Source organism: Simochromis diagramma, unplaced genomic scaffold (genome assembly GCF_900408965.1).
Source record: "Simochromis diagramma unplaced genomic scaffold, fSimDia1.1 OVJJ01000518.1, whole genome shotgun sequence".
Taxonomy (NCBI): Eukaryota; Metazoa; Chordata; class Actinopteri; order Cichliformes; family Cichlidae; genus Simochromis; species Simochromis diagramma.
Genome location: NW_024387336.1, coordinates 873,408 through 895,486, shown reverse-complemented (window position 1 = coordinate 895,486; position 22,079 = coordinate 873,408). Strand labels below are relative to the sequence as shown.

General features: G+C 43.5%; 2 protein-coding genes and 1 long non-coding RNA gene across 4 annotated transcripts in view; 1 reads left to right on the top strand and 2 right to left on the bottom strand.

The window, feature by feature from the left end:
* The first annotated feature begins 6,705 nt into the window (after positions 1–6,705).
* LOC120718149 (cytochrome P450 2J2-like) overlaps positions 6,706–22,079 on the top strand; it is a 32,746-nt gene continuing 17,372 nt past the window's right edge. The window contains exons 1-2 of the mRNA XM_040006507.1: positions 6,706–6,810; positions 17,732–17,894. Of these exons, the coding sequence (XP_039862441.1) occupies positions 17,846–17,894 (49 nt within the window). The 5' untranslated portion in view covers positions 6,706–6,810; positions 17,732–17,845. The remainder of the gene's footprint in view (positions 6,811–17,731; positions 17,895–22,079) is intronic.
* Positions 9,742–10,605, bottom strand: LOC120718155. Its single transcript, XR_005692406.1, has 2 exons — positions 10,233–10,605; positions 9,742–9,849 (listed from the first exon to the last, which is right to left on the bottom strand). It is a non-coding gene; the product is annotated as an uncharacterized LOC120718155 (long non-coding RNA).
* LOC120718154 overlaps positions 20,047–22,079 on the bottom strand; it is a 77,495-nt gene continuing 75,462 nt past the window's right edge. The window contains exons 6-8 of one of the 2 annotated variants that reach the window (XR_005692405.1): positions 20,859–20,942; positions 20,678–20,710; positions 20,047–20,581 (exon numbers count right to left, since the gene is read on the bottom strand). Coding sequence is in view for 1 of the 2 variants with exons in the window: in XM_040006512.1 (XP_039862446.1) it covers positions 20,881–20,942 (62 nt within the window). In the remaining variant the exon portion in view is untranslated. Of the gene's footprint in view, positions 20,711–20,858; positions 20,943–22,079 lie in introns of both variants that reach the window. The other variant, XM_040006512.1, reaches the window with a different exon arrangement.

Genomic DNA, 22,079 nt, shown 5'->3' with positions numbered 1-22,079 from the left:
TTCTCCATGTAACGATCTGCTAGGGAGTGTGGGGAGCCATAGCCCCGTCCTCCAGGGTATGAAGCAGGTATGGAGGAGATCAAAACTCCAGACATCCAGAGGCCCCCAGAACACAAGAGACCAAGGAAGACCAACAGAGGGGCAGCCGCGCCACTGTCCCAGTAAGAGCTGAGGAAAGTCCCAGATGAGGGCTCACTCAGCAGCCGGAGAGCAGAAGCCAGGGGGAGTTGCAGTGACGCGCCTGTGAGCTCCGCTGGCAGCCAGCTGTGCCTGAGTGACCGAGCCCCAGGCCGAGAGGCCGGGGGCACCCCACCTCCGAAGTGGCCCGAGGGAGCCCCAGGCTCCAGGCCCCGATAAGCGGCCGCCAAGGAGTGAGCCGGTGTGTACCCGGACACCCACCCCCAGACACAAAGAACCACCAACACACCGACACCTGAGGGAGTCCGCCACTGGCAGGGGAAGTGGTGGTGGGTGGAGATAGGCCTCCAAACCTTGGAGGGCCTGAGATGTCCCCAGAGAAGTGGCGTCTGATACCCAACCTGACATATAGACACAGACATACAGGCACACACAGATACAAACATCCATTCCCCCCTCATGCTCTCATATGCACTTACTCCACACTCAACCAACGTGGAGACAGACATAAAGAGACGCTGTACACACGATCACACTCCCCAAGCGTACTCTACGAACCGGGTCTAGGTACCCTTGCCCCTGGAGGGGGGAACTGCACCCAGACCCAGGTGGTGTTACCCTTTTCCCTGCGGTGGGAGAGGCAGACCGCCCTGACTCCGCAGCAGCAGGGAGGCCCCACACTCCAGACCGCAGTCGGACGGCCAACTCCTCCTAGCCCCCCCGCTCCAGCAGGCCGCAGAGAACGGGGTGAGAGAAGACTCCAAACCTCCCTCCACCCGCTCATTGTAGTGTTGATGCATGTGTGTTCTAAGGTGCAATTAAAACCCAGGAGGGCATGGAGCTACCTGCCAGAGAGCAGCAGGTAAGCGCATAGTCCCTCCTGCTAGCCCTCAATGTCTACGTGTATTCAAAATTGAGAGGTGGGCAACGACGCCAGGGGTGAGGTGTACACCCTGATGGTAATTTGGACTCCGTGTATCGTGCCCACCCCCAAGATCCTATATGTATGTTAATGAGAGTGTGAGTAATGTGAATGTCTAAGTTGTGGGATAAAATTGAGGCAGAGGCAGCCAGAAGGGGACGGGGGGGGGGGGGGGGGGGGGAGCCTCCTCTGCACCCTGGTGACATACCCCTACTCCAAGGCCCTGCATGTGTGGGTGGTTGTGGTGGAGCGGGAAGAGGGAGGCAGCTGGAGATGGGGAGGGAAGGAAGGGAGGGGCAGGCGACCCCTCCCTGGGGCCAGCTCCCCCGCTGACCCCAGTAGGCACTCCCATACTCCGCGACCCGCCAGGGAAAGGGGGCCCAGGCCCATCCAGCAGCGCCCCCCGGCCCCACAGAGCCCGGGACAGTCCACCCAACCCCACCACAGAGAAAACTGCACCCACCCCACCATCCACTCATCTTCCAGACTACGTGAGACAATAGACGCCCAGGCTGAGATCTTCCTCCACCTCTCCTGTATCTCCCCCTCCTGCAGAGAGTTCCTGAGGAGAGGAAAGCTCCTGCAAGGTGTAACAATCTCCCCCACCAGTTGAAGAGCCCCCCAGGTGGCTCGACTCACCGGCGGCACCCTGCGCCAAGGATGGGCCCCCATGCACCCACCCGCCCACAACCCCGGCAACCACAACAAACCAGGACCCAAGGCCCCGAGGCCCGGCCAGGGCCCCAGCCCAGAGAAACATTGATTTTTAAATTGCATGCCACTTAAAAAACACTCGCTTCATGCATCCTCCTTATCTGTAGCACTAGCTAGATGCTGAAGTACCGCCAACACAACATACAGACACCTGCCTTATTAAAGTTCCGGCCAACTTTAACCCCCGAGTATAAACGTTATAAATGATAACACTGAACGTAAAGTAATGAGCATTTCTGAACACGTAAGGAGTAGAAAGTACAGATATTTGTTTAAAAATGTAGGGAGTAAAGTAAAAAGTTGTCAGAAGAATAAATATTCAAAACAGATACCTGAAAACTGGACCAGGTGACCCTGAATCCTCCCTTAGTTATGCTGCAATAGACGTAGGCATGGGGGATTCCCATGATGCATTGAGTTTTTCCTTTCCAGTCTCTTTTCTCACTCACTGTGTTAATAGACCTCTCTGATTGAATCAAACACGTTATTACCTCCGTCTCTCTTCCACAGCATGTCTTTATCCTGTTTTCCTTCTCTTACCCCAACCAGTCGCAGCAGATGGCCCCGCCCCTCCTGAGCCTGGTTCTGCCGCAGGTTTTCTTCCTGTTAAAAGGGCAGTTTTTCCTTCCCACTGTCAGCCAAAGTGCTTGCTCATAGGGGGTCATATGATTGTTGGGTTTTCTCTGTATGTATTATTGTACTGATCTACTGTTCAATAAAAAGGCGCCTCGTTGTTGTGATTTGGCGCTATATAAATAAAATAGAATAGGATAGAATAGAAGAATACAATTGAAAATTCTAGTTACAGTAATAAAGTTACTTTGTTACTTCCCACCTCTGGAAACACTCCGACACGGGATCATAAGTAATGAACAAAGAACAGTTAAAACTCAAATACTCAGATACTCAAATACCAAGTGTTGATGCTAAAGAACTGTAGCCAACGGAAGTTCAAATCCTGCAATTGAACAAATGGTATATTTCAGGGCACCAAGATCTTGGCTCCATTGCACTCTGTTCTAACATGATGAGTCTATGTGGGAAACTCCACATTCCTTCAACCCTCAACACTTTCTGGACCAGGATGGAAAATTTAGGAAGAGGGAGGCCTTCATTCCCTTTTCTGCAGGTTAGTCATTAGTTGCAATCCTAACTCTGGTAAATGCTGTTTTAGGCAGAAGTTTAAAAAAATGCTACATGTTGCTGCTTATGGTCAACTTTTTGTATATGTAACATTTTATTTTGATTATTTGTAGCATAATCATATTTACACTACTCAATACAGTGATAAAGTGGTGAAGTAGATACAGATTAGCAGATACTCTGCTGCTTGTTCCTTGCATTAAATTGTGTGCTTTTAAATGTTCTTGTGCTTTATTTGTTGATCTAAATGAATACATAACTGTTATAAGCTGTGATTACCATGGAAACCCTGTAAATTATGTATTTAAAACATGTAGTCTTGTGTATTCTCAGGTAAGCGTGTGTGTCTTGGGGAGCAGCTGGCCAGGATGGAGTTATTCCTGTTTTTCACCTCCCTGCTGCAGAAGTTTTCAGTTACTGCACCTGCTGGAGAGAAACCCAGTCTGGACTTCATTTTGGGAGCCACACGCAGTCCCAAACCTTATTGTCTGTGTGCTGTGCCACGTTAGAGCACGAGTTATCCTAAACTGAGCATGTCTGTTTCTCTGCGCTCTCAATGACTGTCTTCTGCTATTGTTTTTGATGCAATGCATAAAGAATATCTGCTTTACTGTTCTCTCTGTCTATCTCTAGCGCTCTAGTGTAAGTAATTAATAAGTAATATATATTTTAAATTGAATTTGAACGTATTTTAATTTTGCACGATTTTTCTGAATAAATATGGACTCACAAATAAAATAATCCTGATGCAATAAAATCCACAGACCATTACCTCTCAAGGGAATCACCAAACGTCGTACTTATGAATATTTTCTCTGCACATTGGATTTGTTGAACCTGTAAATAATTTATTTAGAGATTATTACACACATAAAATACTTTTTTCAAATGATCACTTACCAAAAGAATGAAATCTGAAAATAATAGCAGAAAACCAGCAAAATCTTCACACAAGTCCATCTTTGAGATGATGGACTTTTGAAATTTTCTTCTTTTATCTATAATAATTTTTTAAATGGTTTTCCGTGAGAGAAGTTAAACAGCTGAGATGCCTTCCTCACCTGTATAACTACTGGTCAGTGCACCTTATTGTCCTTCCTTGTCTATGGAGATTCAGTACAGCAACTTGTAACTATTTTTTCTTACTGATACTTTGTTTATGCTTTTGTTGTTGAATCTCATGTGTAAAGGAGATTTCAATCTCAATAAATTACTTCATAAAATACCCATTTGCTATTAGAAAAGGATACTTTTTTTAAATGAACTGCCTTTGCATTCAGTTATGTGAAAAAGAAACGTTTCACAGGACACTGCAGTACTTCAAAAAACAAAAACTATCTTTAGCAACAGTAACTTTAAATATTTTCATTCTGTATGACTTGTCTCTCACATAGTTGTAGAGAAATGTTGGCCCACTTTTAATAACTCTTTGTCATCTTCCATCCCAGACAGTAAGCAGACAGAAGCAAATCATCATGTCCCACTAGCTACAAGTGCTATGTTGATAATAGAATAGAATAGAATAGATCTATGTACAATGAGATTGAAAGAAACTTCTGCCCAGTGGAAACATGCAAAAAAAAAAAAAGAAAAAAGAAAAGGTAAAAGTGCACAGATCTCCGGTGCTAAGTACATACTCAAGAATAAATATGGATTTTATATATACAGTAATATATAACATTGCACATGTTACATATTGCAAAGTGATTAGGATTATGACTGGATTCAACTTTATTGTCATTACAACAGCTATGAATACAGTGTAACGAAATACAGTTTGCATCTAATAAGAAGTGCAAGAGTAGTAAGTGCAATAAGAGCAGATTACATACAGATAAGTTAAGCAAATATACAGATGTACTACAGGCAGATGTACGGATATACTAATATATACAGATAAGGGTACTACAGTGGCTTGCAAAGGTATTCACCCCCCTTGAACTTTTCCACATTTTGTCACATTACAGCCACAAACATGAATCAATTTTATTGGAATTCACGTGAAAGACCAATACAAAGTGGTGTACATCTTATCCGTGACCTGTCTGGTGTGTTCTTTGGACTTCAATGGGCAACTGACTGCACTCAGACCAAAGGGGGCTGAAAAATTACCCAACAAAAATGTTTGAAATCATGTATGATTTTCGTTCCCCTTCTCACGTGTACAACACTTTGTATTGGTCTTTCACGAGGAATTCAAGTAAAATTATTCAATGTTTGTGGCTGTAATGTGACAAAATGAGAAAAACTTCAAGGGGGCCGATACTTTTGCACGCCACTGTATAAAGGGTGGAATGGTTATGAACAGATTATGTACGGAGAGACGAAGTATACAGATGAACTACAGATATATGTACAGATATACAGATGATCTGTGTAGCATACAGATGTTCTATATTCCTATACAGACGGGCAGATATACAGATGTACTATGAACAAATATACAGATTATCTAAATATATATACAGATGGGCTACATATGTACCAATGTACTGCTGTAAGGTAAACAGATTTACAGAGTCCTATGAGTATATCTACAGCGGTGGGAGTGTAGTGCTCTGAGTAGACTATAATAGCTAACAGTGTATGCACTGTACCAGAGAGCATACTATGTCAGTGTCCTAAACTACAGTATTAACCAATATGAGCATACGGTGAATGTTACAAATGAATGCGAGTCATGATCATGGTCCCTGAGAGGGATAAGGGTTATGGATGGAGAATTAGCGTGGATGGAAGCAGCAGGGACTGAGTTCAGTAGGGTGACAGCTGTGGGGAAGAAGCTGTTCCTAACCTGCTGGTTTTAGTCTGTAGGGTCCTGTAGAGTCTTCCAGAGGGGAGGAGCTGGAAGAGTTTATTGGCAGGATGAGAGGAGTCCCTGAGAATGAAGTGTGCTCGGCGTAGACATCTCTTCTTGTGGACATCCTCAATGGCAGGAACATGAGGGAAAGAGGAACAGGTGGCAAGACAGCTGGAAGTAATTGGGCAAGCCAAGGGAAGTAAAGCACAATACAATAACATGAGACAAAACCTTCAAAGTAAAACAAGAAATCCACAGACTAAACCTAGAGGCACAATGCTAACACAGAACAGTGGGAACACAGAACCAAAACCTAAGAACTAACAAAGACACATCAAGAATCAAAGAGTAATAATACCAAAAAGGAAAAGACTGCGTCGCCGACCCAAGACCTTGACAAAAGAAATAACTGGGAACAACCATATTACAATCCTCTGTAATGCACACTGAACCTTTAGGGCCTTCTAAATCTAATTAATGCAAAATAAATCACACTGAGGTTTCTTTACACTGAGAGATTTCTTTGTGTTAAAGTTTGCACTTTGCTCACCGTTCAGCATGAGGTGGGACTGCAGCGCTATCAGTGATTCAGGTTACAAGTTAACCTGTGACCTGTTCTCAGGATGTATCTAGTCAGAGATAGATCATTAGTCATTAGTTGTTCTGTGTATATGTTCCTATTAAGTGGATTTAAGATTTATGTCAAGTTTAAAGCTAAGGCATTTGGAGGATTTATTTAATGGTTCCACAATATGACTTACCCCAGACAGGCTGTTGTCACAGAAGAGCAAACATGTCCTCTTATGTTCAGAGTTGACCATGAAAAGTTGAACCTTGACATACCTGGACATGTTGTCTGCTGTTCACTTGTAGCAGGAGAGTTGAATAGAAGATATGGAGTCAATATACAATCTTCTCGGCTCGGAGTGGATAGATGGCAGGAGTATTTTAATATTTTGACAGTTTTTCCACTGTTGACTGATATTCTGAAGAAACAGTGCCAAAAAACTTTCCTCCTGGACCCTGGGCTCTTCCTTTCATTGGTGACCTTCATCGTATCCAGTCTACCAGACTTCACCTGCAGTTGACAGAGGTATGAGTCCTTACCAAAATAAAAAATAAAGGTATTACATTTGAGGTTTCAAAAACCTTCATTCAACCAGACAGATTTCACCTGCAGCTGACTGACTAGTAATAAAACAAGAAAAATAATGTGAAAGGAAACAAACATGTGAAATGAATCACTGGAGTGCAAGGAGGCATAATTTACACTGGAGTAGACAGAGTTGTTATTTAGCTTGCATGAGGCTTGAAGCAACTATATAATGATTAAGTAAGTAAGTAAGTAAAATTTTATTTATATAGCACATTTCTAGATAGAAATCACAAAGTGCTTTACAAGATATAACAGATTATAAAAATAAAAAAAACAACAAGATACAAACAAAGTTAGCAAAAGCAATTTTAAAAAGATGTGTTTTTAGCTGTTTTTTAAAAGTAATCAATGAATCAGCGGATCGTAAGTCCTGAGGAAGGGAATTCCACAGTCTGGCGGCCACAGTAGCAAAAGCTCTATCACCCCTAGTTTTCAGTCTCGTATACTGAATGACAAGTAGGCCCTGACTACTCGACCTCAGAGACCTACTAGGGGCATAGGGCTGTAAAAGTTCAATAATATATGGTGGTGCTTGTTGTTGAAGAGCCTTAAAAGTTAAAACCAAAATCTTAAAATGGACTAAATTCGACAGGAAGCCAATGTAACTGCATAAGCAACGGTGTTATATGTGAATATTTAGAAGCTTTCGTCAAAAGTCTTGCTGCAAGCATTCTGAGCGATCTGCAGACGCTCCAAAGAACCTTTGTTTAAACAAGTAAACAGGGAATTGCAATAGTCCAGTCGTGATGAGATAAAAGCATGAATAACAATCTCCAGTTCGGCATAGGATATTATAGAGCTCAATTTAGAAATATTTCTTAGATGATAAAAGCAAGACCGAACAAGAGATTTAACATGACTATCTAACGTAAGAGCAGGATCAAGGATAATCCCTAAGTTCCTGACAGATGGTTTTACAAACGTTGAAAGAGGACCAAGAGCATTTATTATACTGGGTATGTGTCTATCTGGGGCACATAAGAGGACTTCGGTTTTATTTTCATTTAGTTGGAGGAAGTTTTCAGCCATCCAGCCTTTAATGGTTTCCAAGCACACATTTAAAAGCCGCAGCTTAGAAGCCTCTTCCGGTTTAAAAGATATATAGAGTTGGATATCGTCCGCATAACAATGGTAACAAATATCCTCAAAAGGGCTCAAAATGTGCTGGAGAGGGAGTAAATAAACTAGAAACAATAAAGGCCCCAGCACAGAGCCTTGTGGCACACCAAAAGACAGGGACGCAGAAGATGATCTATACTTAGAAACTGCCACAGAAGAATATCGTTCAGAGAGATACGAGGAGAACCATTTCAATGCAGTCCCAGAGACAACCGACCCAGTATTTCAGCCTGTTAAGTAAAATATAGTGGTCAACAGCATCAAAGGCCGACGTAAGATCCAACATTAAGAGAACAGAACATTTACCTGCATCGCTTTGTAACAAAATGTCATTAGAAACTCTAAGAAGGGCTGTTTCAGTGGAATGAACTTTACGAAAGCCAGATTGAAATTTGTCGAAAATACTATATTTATCTAAAACTGCTGTAAGCTGCTTAGCCACGATCTTCTCTAGAATCTTAGCAATTAACGGAATTTTTGAGATCGGTCTATAATTGCTAGTGAGAGATGGGTCCAGCATAGGCTTTTTTAACAAGGGATGTATAACAGCAGTTTTAAAATAGGCAGGGACTATGCCCGAGGCCAAGGAGGTATTAATTATAGTAAGAATACAGGGACCAGTAGAGTAAAGACATTTTTGAATAATGATGCAGGTAAGAAATCAAGAGAGCAAGAGGATAATTTTGTTGCACTAACTATTTTTCCCAGCTCTGGTAGTGAAACAAGTGAAAAACCTTCTAAAACAACAGGCCGAGCTGGCGTGGGAGCAGACAGCGCAGACGCTGAAAAAGACAAGTTTTTCCTTATGTTGCTAATTTTTTCTAAAAAGAAAGCAAGAAAAGTTTCACAATCTTCAACAGAAGAAATAATGGCAGCAGGTGGAGCAGGAGTAATAATATTAGTAATAGTATCAAATAAAACTTTAGGATTACCTCTGCTCTTTGCAACCAACTGAGAAAAGTAAGCAGCCCTCGCAACTCTAATAGCATTGTTAAAGGAGGCTAAAAGATCCTTTAAATAAAGGAGATGAACATTTAAGCGGGTTTTCCTCCATAACCGCTCAGTTTTACGACAATTACGTTTTATAAGACGAATGTTGTCATTTAACCAGGGTACAGACTTGGAAACAGGCACAGGTCTCATTTTAATCGGACAGATTTCATCTAAGATCGAAAGACAATGATAATTGAATAGATCTATAGAAAAATCAACATCGTTTTGTGGGGATAATGTTAAATTAAAAGCATCAGAGAACTTCTGTGCTGAGGAGGAGTTTAAAGTGCGGGAAATAACTGTCCGATGAACAGGAGACATAGGCTCATAAAAAGACATATTAAAAAAGACACAATAATGGTCAGAAATAAAAATGTCCTTAGAACAAATATAATCAATATTCAGACCCAAAGAAAAAACAAGGCTTTAAGGCTTTATTTAGCAAACTTTTACTGGCTTGTGCAAGCCCTACATACAGGGTCAATAACAAGTAAAAATATTAATTTAGAAAATGGAATCGTCAACCTAGAAAAACAAATCTAGCACAATTCATAAATTAAATGGACCCTAAAATATACTGCATTAGAATTGTAATATTTTAGTTTATAGACATAAAATTAGTTAATCTGTAACATTTTAATCAATTACATTCAGCAATTGTTAATTTGGGTTGAACCCAGGACTGTATAGGCGTTGGCTGAATAGCAGTGGTGTTCACCTTGGGGTGTCGGTCAGAACACACAGGACGCACAGATAAAGGTTATACCGTCTTTACTGTGATTCCTCAGCTTAACAGCACAGTACAGCAACACAGTAATGCAACCGCAGGCTTACAGAGTGGTGAGGGGTGTGGGTGTGTGTGGTCTGTGAACAGAACATATACAGAATACTGAATGTAATAAACATCTAAGTCATGAATTATGATGCATTAGCGTTCTTCGAATCTAACCAGAACTACAAATGGGAATTCCTATATGAACATCTACATGCACGAGTTTCATACACTACTCCCAAACCCTTACAGTACATGACATTGATTGCCAATACACCCAACAACAATATATCACAAACACCAAATCGTTTAGCTTACAGCTAGCAGGTATGTAGCATAACAGGTAGCATTAGTAGCATGAACTAGCCACATAGCGAACAGGTCGATACACATTGCACTTCTACATCCACTAAATGTCTAATTGGCATAAAAGACTAAAACTGTCCTTTTCAGGCATGGCTCCACGTCTACTCACAGTTCTTTAGCGACGCACACAACTCACACCGTGTGTAGACATCCCCTGCAGAGTCAGTCTGCCAGGCGGCTCTTGCTATGTGCTAGCTCCAACTCTGATCACTGGAACATGCGCTCAATAGTGCAACTGTGCTCTCTCGCCACAAGGGGGCCCCCCCACACAGCTGACAGCCTTTCCAACATAGCCGCCCCCCAATTTGCGGTGCAAATTGGCCCCATGGAAAGGCTGTTTATACAGACAAGGGCTCCCCCACCTGGTCATCCTCATCCTTGATCGCCGGAAGCACAATCAGACGTACTATAGGCCGGGTGTATGTTTTGTCACGTATCTTCACCTCTGCTGTTCTGGTGTGGCCATCAGAACCAGTAAGAATCTTCAGTCACTCTCCCAATCTGCCATGATGCTCTGGGTAGCTGTGGATCCACCAGCAGAACAACCGCTCCCTCTGTTATGTCCTCCATGGGTCTCTGCCACTTCATGCGAGTTTGGAGATTAGGCAAATAGTGTCTGATGAAAGATGACCAGAATCTGTCCACCAGGATTTGCGAATGTCTCCATCTTCGCCTCCCTAGTGCTTCTTCTTCGGGATACACTACCTGAGGTAGGGAGCTGTCAGGCCGCCCCATGAGCAAGTAGTTAGGGGTCACTGGATCGATGTCAGCCACATCAGCAGAAACATAACCTAGGGGTTTGGCATTCAGGATACCCTCGATTTCTGTAAGAACGGTCCTGAGTACTTCCTCACTCACTGTTTGAGAGCCAACAGAGGTGTATAAGGCGTTTTTGATAGAGCGGATTTCTCTTTCCCAAGTGCCTCCAAAGTGGGGTGCTGCAGGTGGGTTGAAGCGGAAACGAACCTGCTGCTTAGCCAGTTTCTGCTGGAGGTCCGGACTCATGATGGAGAACGCCTGCTGGAGCTCCTTTTCCCCTCCTTTGAAGTTTGTCCCCTGATCCAAGTAAACTTCTGCCGGTTTCCCTCTTCTCGCAATGAACCTTCGGAAGGCCATCAGAAAGGAGTCAGTGTCGATGGATGTCAGGAGGTCTATATGGACGGCCCGAGTAGTGAGGCACTTAAACAAAATGCCCCATCGCTTCTCCCTGCGTCTGCCTATCTTGATCCAGAAAGGACCAAAGCAGTCCATGCCAGTGGAATAGAAGGCAGGTTTGAACAGCCTGAGGCGGGCAGGTGGCAGGTCAGCCATTTGCTGAGAAGCTGGGTTTGCCCTCCACCTACGGCAATCCATGCAACTATGTTGGTGCTGCTTAACGGCCTCTCTACCTCGCAGGATCCATACAGTCCGCCGAAGCTCAGCGAATACTCTCTCTGGGCCAGGATGACCGAGACGTGCATCCACATCTTGAATAAGTAGTCTGGTATACACATGGGTGGGATCCAGGACCACAGGGTGTACAACAGACAGATCAAGGCTCTCTGCTCGCCGCAGCCTGCCACCAACCTGGATCAGTCTATGATTGGCATCATACTGCGGTGCTAGGCATAGCAGCTGACTGTTAGCCGGTATAGGTTTGCCTGCTTGTAGTAGGTGGTAGTCCTCTGGGAAACAGTCCATCTGAATCTGTCTCAAGATCTGTTGCTCTGCCTCGGTGTAGGCCCCTGCAGTAGGTGAATTACTCCCAGCTGGGTCACCCTGCATTGCTGCATTTTGAATCTCCTTAGCTGTGGCTTCTACTAATTCTGCCCATGTGTTGAACCGCTGGGCCTCTGGGGTTTGATTACCCGGGGTCGTGTTAGCCATATGACATATGGCAGAGCGTTTTAGCTCGATGCCATCCTCTGGGTCTGATGCACCCAACGATGGGCAGGAGGGCCACTGGTCAGGAGGTAGGAGGAGGAAATCTGGTCCTTGAGTCCACCTATTTGGGCTGGCCAGTTCAGTGAGACTTTTGCCCCTTGTGATGTCATCAGCTGGGTTTCTTGTAGAATCCACATATCGCCAGTCTTTGGGGTTAGTAAGCTCTTGAATTTCTGTAATCCTGGTGCCAACAAACACCTTGAAATGGCAGGATGTGGAATGCAACCAGTTGAGGACAGTGGTTGAATCAGACCACAGTGTACATGTGGTCACCTTGAACGTTAGTTCTGTCTGAAGTAGCTTTGCGAGCTGGGCTCCAGTGAGTGCAGCGCAGAGTTCGAGTCTGGGAATAGATATCTGCTTCCTTGGAGCAACCCGTGATCTGGCCATGAGGAATGACAGCTGCGCATTACCATAATGATCTTCTGATCTCAGGTAAGCCACAGAGCCATAGGCTCGCTCTGATGCATCGCAAAAGATATGTACCTCTCTTGCAATGTCAGATAGATCCATGTGCGGCAGTGTGTAACATCGTGGCAATGTTAACTCTGATAAATGCACCAACTCCCCCTTCCATGTCTTCCACTGGTGCAGCAAATCATGAGGTAACTGGGGGTCATCCCAATCTCAATGCTTGTCCCAGAGTTGCTGTACAATAATCTTGGCCCTGGTGGTGAAGGGAATGATGAACCCAAGTGGGTCGTACTGACTAGCCAGGGTTCGATATATGTTCCTCATAGTGGGCTCTCCATAGTCAATGGGTCGGTGCTTGAGGCTGAGGGTGTCCGTCTCACAGTTCCAGTTCAGTCCCAGGGTTGATTCATGCGCTTCTTGTCGGTCCTGTGACAGCCAGAGTTCCAGTTTGTCTGACCGTGCCTCGGATGGCAGATGACTAATCACTTCTGGCCTATTACTAGCCCACTGCCGAATTTCAAAGCCCCCGGAAGCCAGAAGCTGCCGTAGTTTCTTGACCAACTGCTGGGCTTCTTCAATTTCTTCTTCAGATGAAACACTCTGTAGACAGTTGTCCACATAGAAGCACCGTTCGATGGAGAACCTCACCTCCTCTCCTGGTTCACTATGCAGGAGGACATGCCGCTGTAGCGCAAAGGAGGCACAGCAGGGACTACATGTTGTCCCAAAGGGAAGGACTTGCCATTCATAGCTGTGAGGGGGCTCATCCCGATTCATATTGCGCCAAAGAAACCTCAGGAGCGGTTTGTCTTCCGGGAGTAGGCACACCTGGTGAAACATCCCTTTTATGTCACCACTGATGGCAATGCTGTGTTCTCTGAAGCGCAGGAGCACTCCAACCAGAGAAGGGCTCAGGACAGGGCCAGGCAATAGGGACTCGTTCAGGTTAAGTCCCTTGTGTCGAAAAGAGCAATTAAAGACCACTCTATTCTTGCCATTGTGCTGGACCATGTGATGAGGTATGTACCAACTCTCTTGGCTCTGAGAGGCAACGTCCGGTTGCAGTTTGGCTACAAACCCAGAGGTCACCAACCTTTCAATCTCGTCCATATATGCAGCAGCCCTAACAGGGTCTTTGCTCAGACGTCTCTCCATACTCCTCAGGCTGGGCAGTGTTGCCTCTTGGGTGGCCTGAAAAAGTGGTGCCTCCTTCCTCCTCAATAAGGGTGTGGCATACCGGAGCACTCCCTTAACATCCACGCGCCTTGTTCTGGCCTCCAATATCTGAAGGGCTTCATGATCCTCCTTCGACCTTGTCACCTCCTTTTCACTCTTATATGGTAGAACATCCACTTGCCACAGCTTCTCCACATTCCTCTGGAGTTCAACAGATAGGGGGCTGCAGGAGGTATACAGACACTGTTGAGACTCTAACTGTGACTCAAGCGACTTTGCAGGCCCTTGCAGAGTCCATCCTAGTCGGGTTCGCATCGCAGCTGGCCCTCCTAGTGATCCAAAGCGCACAGGCTCTATAGGGTTTATGAGATGTGGGTGATCAGCCCCAATTAGCAACAGGGGCGAAACTCTGCTGAAGGTTTGTAGGGGCAAGTCCTTCAGATGTCTGTACCTTCTCTTGAGCATGGTAATTGGATATGAATGCTCAGCTAAGCCAAGCCGCTGGGCAGTGAAGGCATTAGCTATGTGGAAGGATTTCTGGGGCTGCATGATAGGGGACAGTGTGAATGAAACGCAGGCCCCATGTAACATTTGGATATCCTGACGGATAGTTCTCAGGGCGAGGTCTTCAGGTGTGCCTGTTAGGCCCAGTTGCTGAGCTGCAGAGGAGAGCAGCATGGTGCGGTCAGAGCCATCATCCAGGATGGCATAAGTGTCCAGAGTTTTGTCACCATTTCTCAGGAGAACTCTAATCACTTTAAGCAGAACACGGGTAGAATCTGAAGGTTTTTCTAGGTGGAGTATTTCAGTTGCAGAGCTCACCAGGCAAGTACCTTCCTTCACACTCTTGGCGTTGACCTCATGCAGGATCTGAAGGTGTTTGCCTTGACATAGGCTGCAAGCTTTCTTCAGATTGCACTGTGCTGCTTGATGTGATCTGCCACATCGCCAACAACGCTGGTTTGTCTTAATCCAGTCTATGATTTGAGCCTTATCAAACGACTGGAATATGGGGCACTGACTCAGATAATGGTCCTCCGTATCAGAGTAGGGGCAGTAAGCTTTCAGCGGGCCTTTCTTCTTGCTATGGACAGCTGGTTTGCTGCTCACCGACTCGACAGGCTGCTTCGTCGGCAGATTCTCTGAGCCATGCAGGATAGTGGCCATGCGCTTTACTGACTTTGCCTCTCTCAGGCGCTCTGGTTTCTGGATGACCCTCTCCTTCTGCCCTGTAGCCCCAAGCTGGGTACTGCTATCTTGGCACCATGTTTCCAGCTGTAACCAGTCTGAAAAGTCTGTTAGGTTGTATACCACCCCTGGATGGCGACACATGTGTCTCCGGAACTCAGACCTCATTTCAGCTGGCAGCTTGCTGAGGAGCCGTGCCACGTGAGAGCCACATTTCAGTTCCACTTTGCCATCCGGACCAAGGGTCTTCAGCATACCAACGAGAGCCCGAATCTGCAGTGCGAATCTTTCAAAAGCCTCCACATCCCCGCGACGAATGTCCGGTGCATCCATAACACCGGCAATCTTCCTGAGGGCTAACTGGTGGGGCTGACCAAACTTCTCCGATAGGGCTGCCATGGTGTCAGTATAGGGGGATGGAGAATTGAGATATGCATCAGCTATGAGACGGGCTTCATCTAGTTTCAAATGATCCATCAGTATCTGAAACTTGAAAAGCTCTGTCCCATCCGGTGGCAGCAGATTGTCAAGTGTGATCTTTAACCGGGCAAACTCACTTGGGTCCTTCTTAATGAGATCAGGAATACTTGGAGTTGGACCCCTGTATGTTTTCTCTTGTGCCATTACATGTGGTGGCTGGTAGGCTGGGGATGGATGAGGTTTATATTGCGATGATGTTGTGATAGGTCTTGATACCTCAGCGACGGGCTGCTGGCTCCAGATGTTGGTGGGGGCTTGACTCTGGAAACTGGGATAAGCCCTAGCAGGAAACTGCTCCTGCCAAGGAGGCTTCAAATGTTGCGGAATGATAGGTGGATGTTCAAACCGAAAGGAAGGTGCACTGTTGGGGAATGGCGGGGTTGGCCGACTAGCTGTCAGTGTCTGCTCCTTTAACAGCTGTAGTTCACCCATCATCCTATCCAATGTATCAATCATTGTAGTATCCTTGGGTGGAATACTCTGAGCTGATGGTGGGCGAAAGTATGGCCTTTGGTATTCTTGTTGAGCATGGATGTCCTGCCTATTGTCATACTGCGGCCATGGACTCGTTCGTGCATCTATTCTATGTGTATGGGAACTAATTGTGGGGACACTGATGGGCTGCATACGTTGGGAGGAAGACAGAGGGGGTACATGTGTTGGGGGTGATCTCTGGTCCCGTTGCTCCGACAGGTAACCACCTCTGTCTGGTTCACGTGTTTGGGCGTAAGGCTGAGGTCTGCCATTCATACCATACTGCGAACCCGAAACTGCAGACATTTCCCATGGTCGATGGAAAGGAGAAGGAGGCTGATGGTTCAGGCCATCCCTACTGGGCACATGCTGCCGCATATCCTGCAGATCATTCGAGGAAGCGGTCCATTCATCCACGGTGTGTTCCCATCCAGGCTGACTTGTTGGGCTAGACGAGCGGGAGGTCTGTACAGATACTGCCGATGGCACGTACTGCTTTTGCTCTTCTAGCCCGGGTGCATACTGTGCTGTGTACGAGTGACGGTAGGGTGTCATGTCTCGTTGGTGGCCCACCAAGCTCACCTCATAGTCTGCAAGGTAGGGAGGAGGTTGTACTTGGCGCCTTGGGCGAGTTGAATCTGAGACATCTTCACTGGAGAAGAAACTAGGCTGCATCTTTAGGATCCAAGGAAAGCACCATCCGGCTCGAAGGACCAATGTTAATTTGGGTTGAACCCAGGACTGTATAGGCGTTGGCTGAATAGCAGTGGTGTTCACCTTGGGGTGTCGGTCAGAACACACAGGACGCACAGATAAAGGTTATACCGTCTTTACTGTGATTCCTCAGCTTAACAGCACAGTACAGCAACACAGTAATGCAACCGCAGGCTTACAGAGTGGTGAGGGGTGTGGGTGTGTGTGGTCTGTGAACAGAACATATACAGAATACTGAATGTAATAAACATCTAAGTCATGAATTATGATGCATTAGCGTTCTTCGAATCTAACCAGAACTACAAATGGGAATTCCTATATGAACATCTACATGCACGAGTTTCATACACTACTCCCAAACCCTTACAGTACATGACATTGATTGCCAATACACCCAACAACAATATATCACAAACACCAAATCGTTTAGCTTACAGCTAGCAGGTATGTAGCATAACAGGTAGCATTAGTAGCATGAACTAGCCACATAGCGAACAGGTCGATACACATTGCACTTCTACATCCACTAAATGTCTAATTGGCATAAAAGACTAAAACTGTCCTTTTCAGGCATGGCTCCACGTCTACTCACAGTTCTTTAGCGACGCACACAACTCACACCGTGTGTAGACATCCCCTGCAGAGTCAGTCTGCCAGGAGGCTCTTGCTATGTGCTAGCTCCAACTCTGATCACTGGAACATGCGCTCAATAGTGCAACTGTGCTCTCTCGCCACAAGGGGGCCCCCCCCACACAGCTGACAGCCTTTCCAACAGCAATGCACTAATTCCAATTTCTCAAAAGTAAATTTTTGAAATATTTGTGTAATGGGTTCTGTGATAGTAATTTGGGTTCTTCTTTTGAAGTTTGGACTGTTTCTTTAACCAAATACGCGTTATATGTATAATGTACTTGTACGTGCTTGTAAATAGTTATTTATTTTTCTTTCTATTCAAATATTTTTAACAAGTGAAATTATCACGACAAAAAGGTTAATTATTTTTAGTCGCATTCCTATGTGTATATTTGGCTTCCTCTGTATAGCGGTCCTCATGTGCCCATGAGGGTAAAGGGTTCAATCAACCTAACAGGTTGCAGCCTACTATGACTAAATTTTAGCAGTGCTGATATTTAGTAAACAAAAAACAACAACAAGTATTGATTGTAGAAATGATAAATATAAATAGCCTCCTACGAATGTATCTTGTTCCAAAAACAACAATATGCTGTCTGTGTTCAGTTTGCAGAGAAATATGGAAACATTTTCAGCCTTCGACTCTTTGGTGGTAGGATTGTGGTCGTTCATGGTTACAAACTTGTGAAAGAAGCCCTGGTTCACCAAGGAGAAGACTTCATGGATCGCCCAACTATGCCCTTATTTGAATCAATTATAGGGAATAAAGGTAGTGTTTGATAAAAGTGGTTGCATTTTTCCCTCTAAAGATCTAAAGATCAGGTCTACATTATTTTTTTATTTCCAAAAGGTCTTGTGATGTCAAATGGTTATCCCTGGAAGCAACAGAGGAGATTTGCTCTTCACACGTTCAGAAACTTTGGTCTGGGCAAGAAGACCCTGGAGTCATCCATCCAGCAGGAGTGCCAGTATCTCACAGAGGCTTTTGCAGATCACCAAGGCATACATTCTTTTTTTTACAATATAGTGACATGTTATTTATGTTTTTCATGTTTTATAAAATTTAAATATAATTTCTCCCTGCATACCATATGACATTAGAGGATTTGCAGTACTAAAGACTTTTCTTTACCTGTGGCTCATCACCTGATTTATGTTATAACAAGGGGTTCTAATCAGAAGCCAAACAGCAAACGGCACCCACTGTTTCTCCACTTGTTGACATGCATTATATCCTGTTCATTTGATTTTAGCTTTATTGATATAGCGCCAATTCTTTCTTTAGATTAACAATTATTTGTTATGTTTTGAAACAATCTTTCTCTTTCTAACACGAGCCTCAGTAGGTTTTCTTAGTGGACAGGCTGTGATCAGCTGACCTGCTGCTCTTTGTGGATGTACACAAGTGAATTTAACAAGATGTCAGCAGTTTCCCGAGCTATCTTGGCCGATGCCTATCAGCTACACAGACACTATACTTTTTATACTATCTTTATACTAGGCCTATACAGTCGGCACGAAGTGGGAATTCGGTGAATGAATCTAAGCATCATCATCTTAAATGCAAATTCATATCTGCTGCACTTGATGTAACCTAAATCTGATCAGGAGCACCACAGCTACTGTGCACCAGTAATTTCACCACATTAATGCAAACTAACCTGTTTATCCTGCACATAACTACCAAGTATTTTCATCAACATTTGAGTAACATAAAGTTAGTATAGCTTAGTTTGTTTTGAAGGACGTTTCACAAAATGAAAAACCATAATTTATCAAAACACATCATACACAATTCCAATATGTGATTAAAATGATGAATGTAAGCTTTGAATTTGCAGTTTAGTAATTTTTTAACTAACTGTTTAGTAACAGTTTTTGTGTTGGTTCTTCTGTCACCTGACAAACAGGACATACATGACAATAAGAATAAAATGTGCAGCTGCTTCAGTGTTTCTGTCAATTTGTGGAGATCTTGACTCATCAGTAATGTTTGTAGGTTGAGTGCATTTTTACAAAAATTTGTGCAAACTGCACTACAAGGTGGAATATTTGCAAAATCGCGACTACCTCATGATATTTTGTCTCAAAAAGTAACCCTATGAATATGTCAGTGCCATTAGGATGAAATTATTGTGTCACCAACATTTTGACGTTAGACATATAACTTTAACAGCCTGTGTAAACTAATATCCTGGCTTGCTCGAGGCTGCCGTCCTCTCTAACAGTTTCAATCAAAATTAGAAATGCTACTGTGGGAGACTGAGATAACTAATAGTGCTGCCTGTTGTGCAGTTAGTTTCCAAAACACGTTATTCATGGTTACATACAATTTTAGACTGATGTGGGCCAAAGCCTAGCATAGCCTGCAACGTTATTATGACGGACACATTTTATGAGTGAACTTGAGTTTAAGTGACTTACAGGTTTCTTTGAAAAATACTTTCTTATATCCAGGTCCTTCCTTTTTGCTGCCAATCTCTCCTCCTTGCAGGCCCTGGCAGCGCAGGCTTGCCGCTGCTAAAACTAAACGGAGCTCCCTGAAAGGCACAGCCAATCACATTGGCCATATTTGTCACATGACGTAGGACTCCAGTAGAGAACGTAATTTAACTCTTTCTGTACCGTTAGGTGAATGAGACGCTGACAGATCGTTTTTTTTCTTTCTATCGGGTTGTTTTTCTTTACTCGAAGAGATCAAATTATTGGTGGGGACAATTCAATAATCGCTCGATATTGGTGGGGACACGTCCCTTCCGTCCATGCCAAATCTACGCCCTTGCAGTGGTGTTTAACTGATTGTGTTTGTCCTCTGTTCACTTGTAGCAGGACAGATGAAGAGAAGATATGGAGTTGATATACAATCTTCTCGGCTTGGAGTGGATAGATGGCAAAATTATTTTAATATTTTTGACTGTTTCTCTACTGTTGACAGATTTTCTGAAGAACAGAGTGCCAAAAAACTTTCCTCCTGGACCCTGGGCTCTTCCTTTCATTGGTGACCTTCATCGTATCCAATCTACCAGACTCCACCTGCAGTTAACAGAGGTATGAGTCCATTCCTAAATAAAAAGTTATTATATTATAATAAAATTAAAAAAACATTTGAAATTGAAAAAAAAAAAAACCCTTCATTCAACCATACAGATTTCACCTGCAGCTGACTGACTAATAATAAAAGCAGAAAAATAATGTGAAAGGAAACAAACATGTGAAATGAATCACTGGAGTGCAAGGAGGCATAATTTACACCAAAGTAGACAGAGTCGTTATTTAGCTTGCATGAGGCTTGAAGGAATTGTATCATATAGTGGCAACTTATAAACCCTTTGTGATAAGAACATAGTTACCACAGTCCAAGTCATACCTTCAAAAAGTATGCACTTTGTGCTCTTGTGGACCCATCCAAATTTTTCCAGTGATTTGGCTTGGTATTGGATAAATGTGAGGGAAATTCTATAAAAATAACATAAATACACCTATGTTTTCAAATACATTACAAAAAACGTAAACATGCTATGTCATTATGATCAAACAAGCTTTTCAACATACCTCACACTGCAAATAGATTAGGCCATCTATTACCTTATAAAACAAATAAATAAATACATATAAATAAAAACAGAACTAAGGAATACGATTCATTAAGTAAATTGTACAATAAAGTGTATTTAAAGCAGAATTTAACATTAGTTTTATGACAACATAAAAGGATTTTTATGTCAAGAGGTACCTCATCTGAAATGTTTGTCTGGTCAAACAGGGATTTCAAACTTGAAATACCAATAGTTTGGTCCAGCTACTCCCACAAGGTAATCTGTGAGAAAGCATATGCTGTAGTCAACAGATATCATTTTCTTTTTGCATGCTGCAACCATCATCCATTTCAGTCTTCTAGGAGCTTTGTCTGGTTGTAGTTCTTTTTTCTCCTCCTGTCCCCTCATCTATTAATTAAATTGTTTTCTGACCTTCATAACTGTTTCCGACCTGTCTTCCCAATGTGATGTTTACGCAATATATGTATGGTCAGAAGGGGGTGAAATTTTCATTGCAGTTGTACGTGTAACATTGCATGTGATAATAAAAGGCTTGATTGGTTGATTATTCAACATGAGTTGACATTTACCTGACATTGTGAAGGAGTCACAGTTTCTGTAAGGGTGTAAGAACATAACATGTGGATTTGTTACACTTCTTTTTCACAAGTTAATAACAATCAATAATTTTCATTCCATTATTAACAAGCTATCACACGATGTCCTGGAACAACATTTACACGATGTCCCTGGAACAACATTTACAACGATGTCCCTGGGACAACATTTACACGATGTCCCTCGGACAACATTTACACGATGTCCCTGGGACAACATTTACACGCTGACAGATCGTTTTTTTTTTCTTCTTTCTATCGGGTTGTTTTTCTTTACTCGAAGAGATCAAATTATTGGTGGGGACAATTCAATAATCGCTCGATATTGGTGGGGACACGTCCCTTCCGTCCATGCCAATCTACGCCCTTGCAGTGGTGTTTAACTGATTGTGTTTGTCCTCTGTTCACTTGTAGCAGGACAGATGAAGAGAAGATATGGAGTTGATATACAAGGTTCTCGGCTTGGAGTGGATAGATGGCAAAATTATTTAATATTTTTGACTGTTTCTCTACTGTTGACAGATTTTCTGAAGAACAGAGTGCCAAAAACTTTCCTCCTGGACCCTGGGCTCTTCCTTTCATTGGTGACCTTCATCGTATCCAATCTACCAGTTAACAGAGGTATGAGTCCATTCCTAAATAAAAAGTTATTATATTATAATAAAATTAAAAAACATTTGAAATTGAAAAAAACCCTTCATTCAACCATACAGAGTTCACCTGCAGCTGACTGACTAATAATAAAACAAGAAAAATAATGTGAAAGGAAACAAACATGTGAAATGAATCACTGGAGTGCAA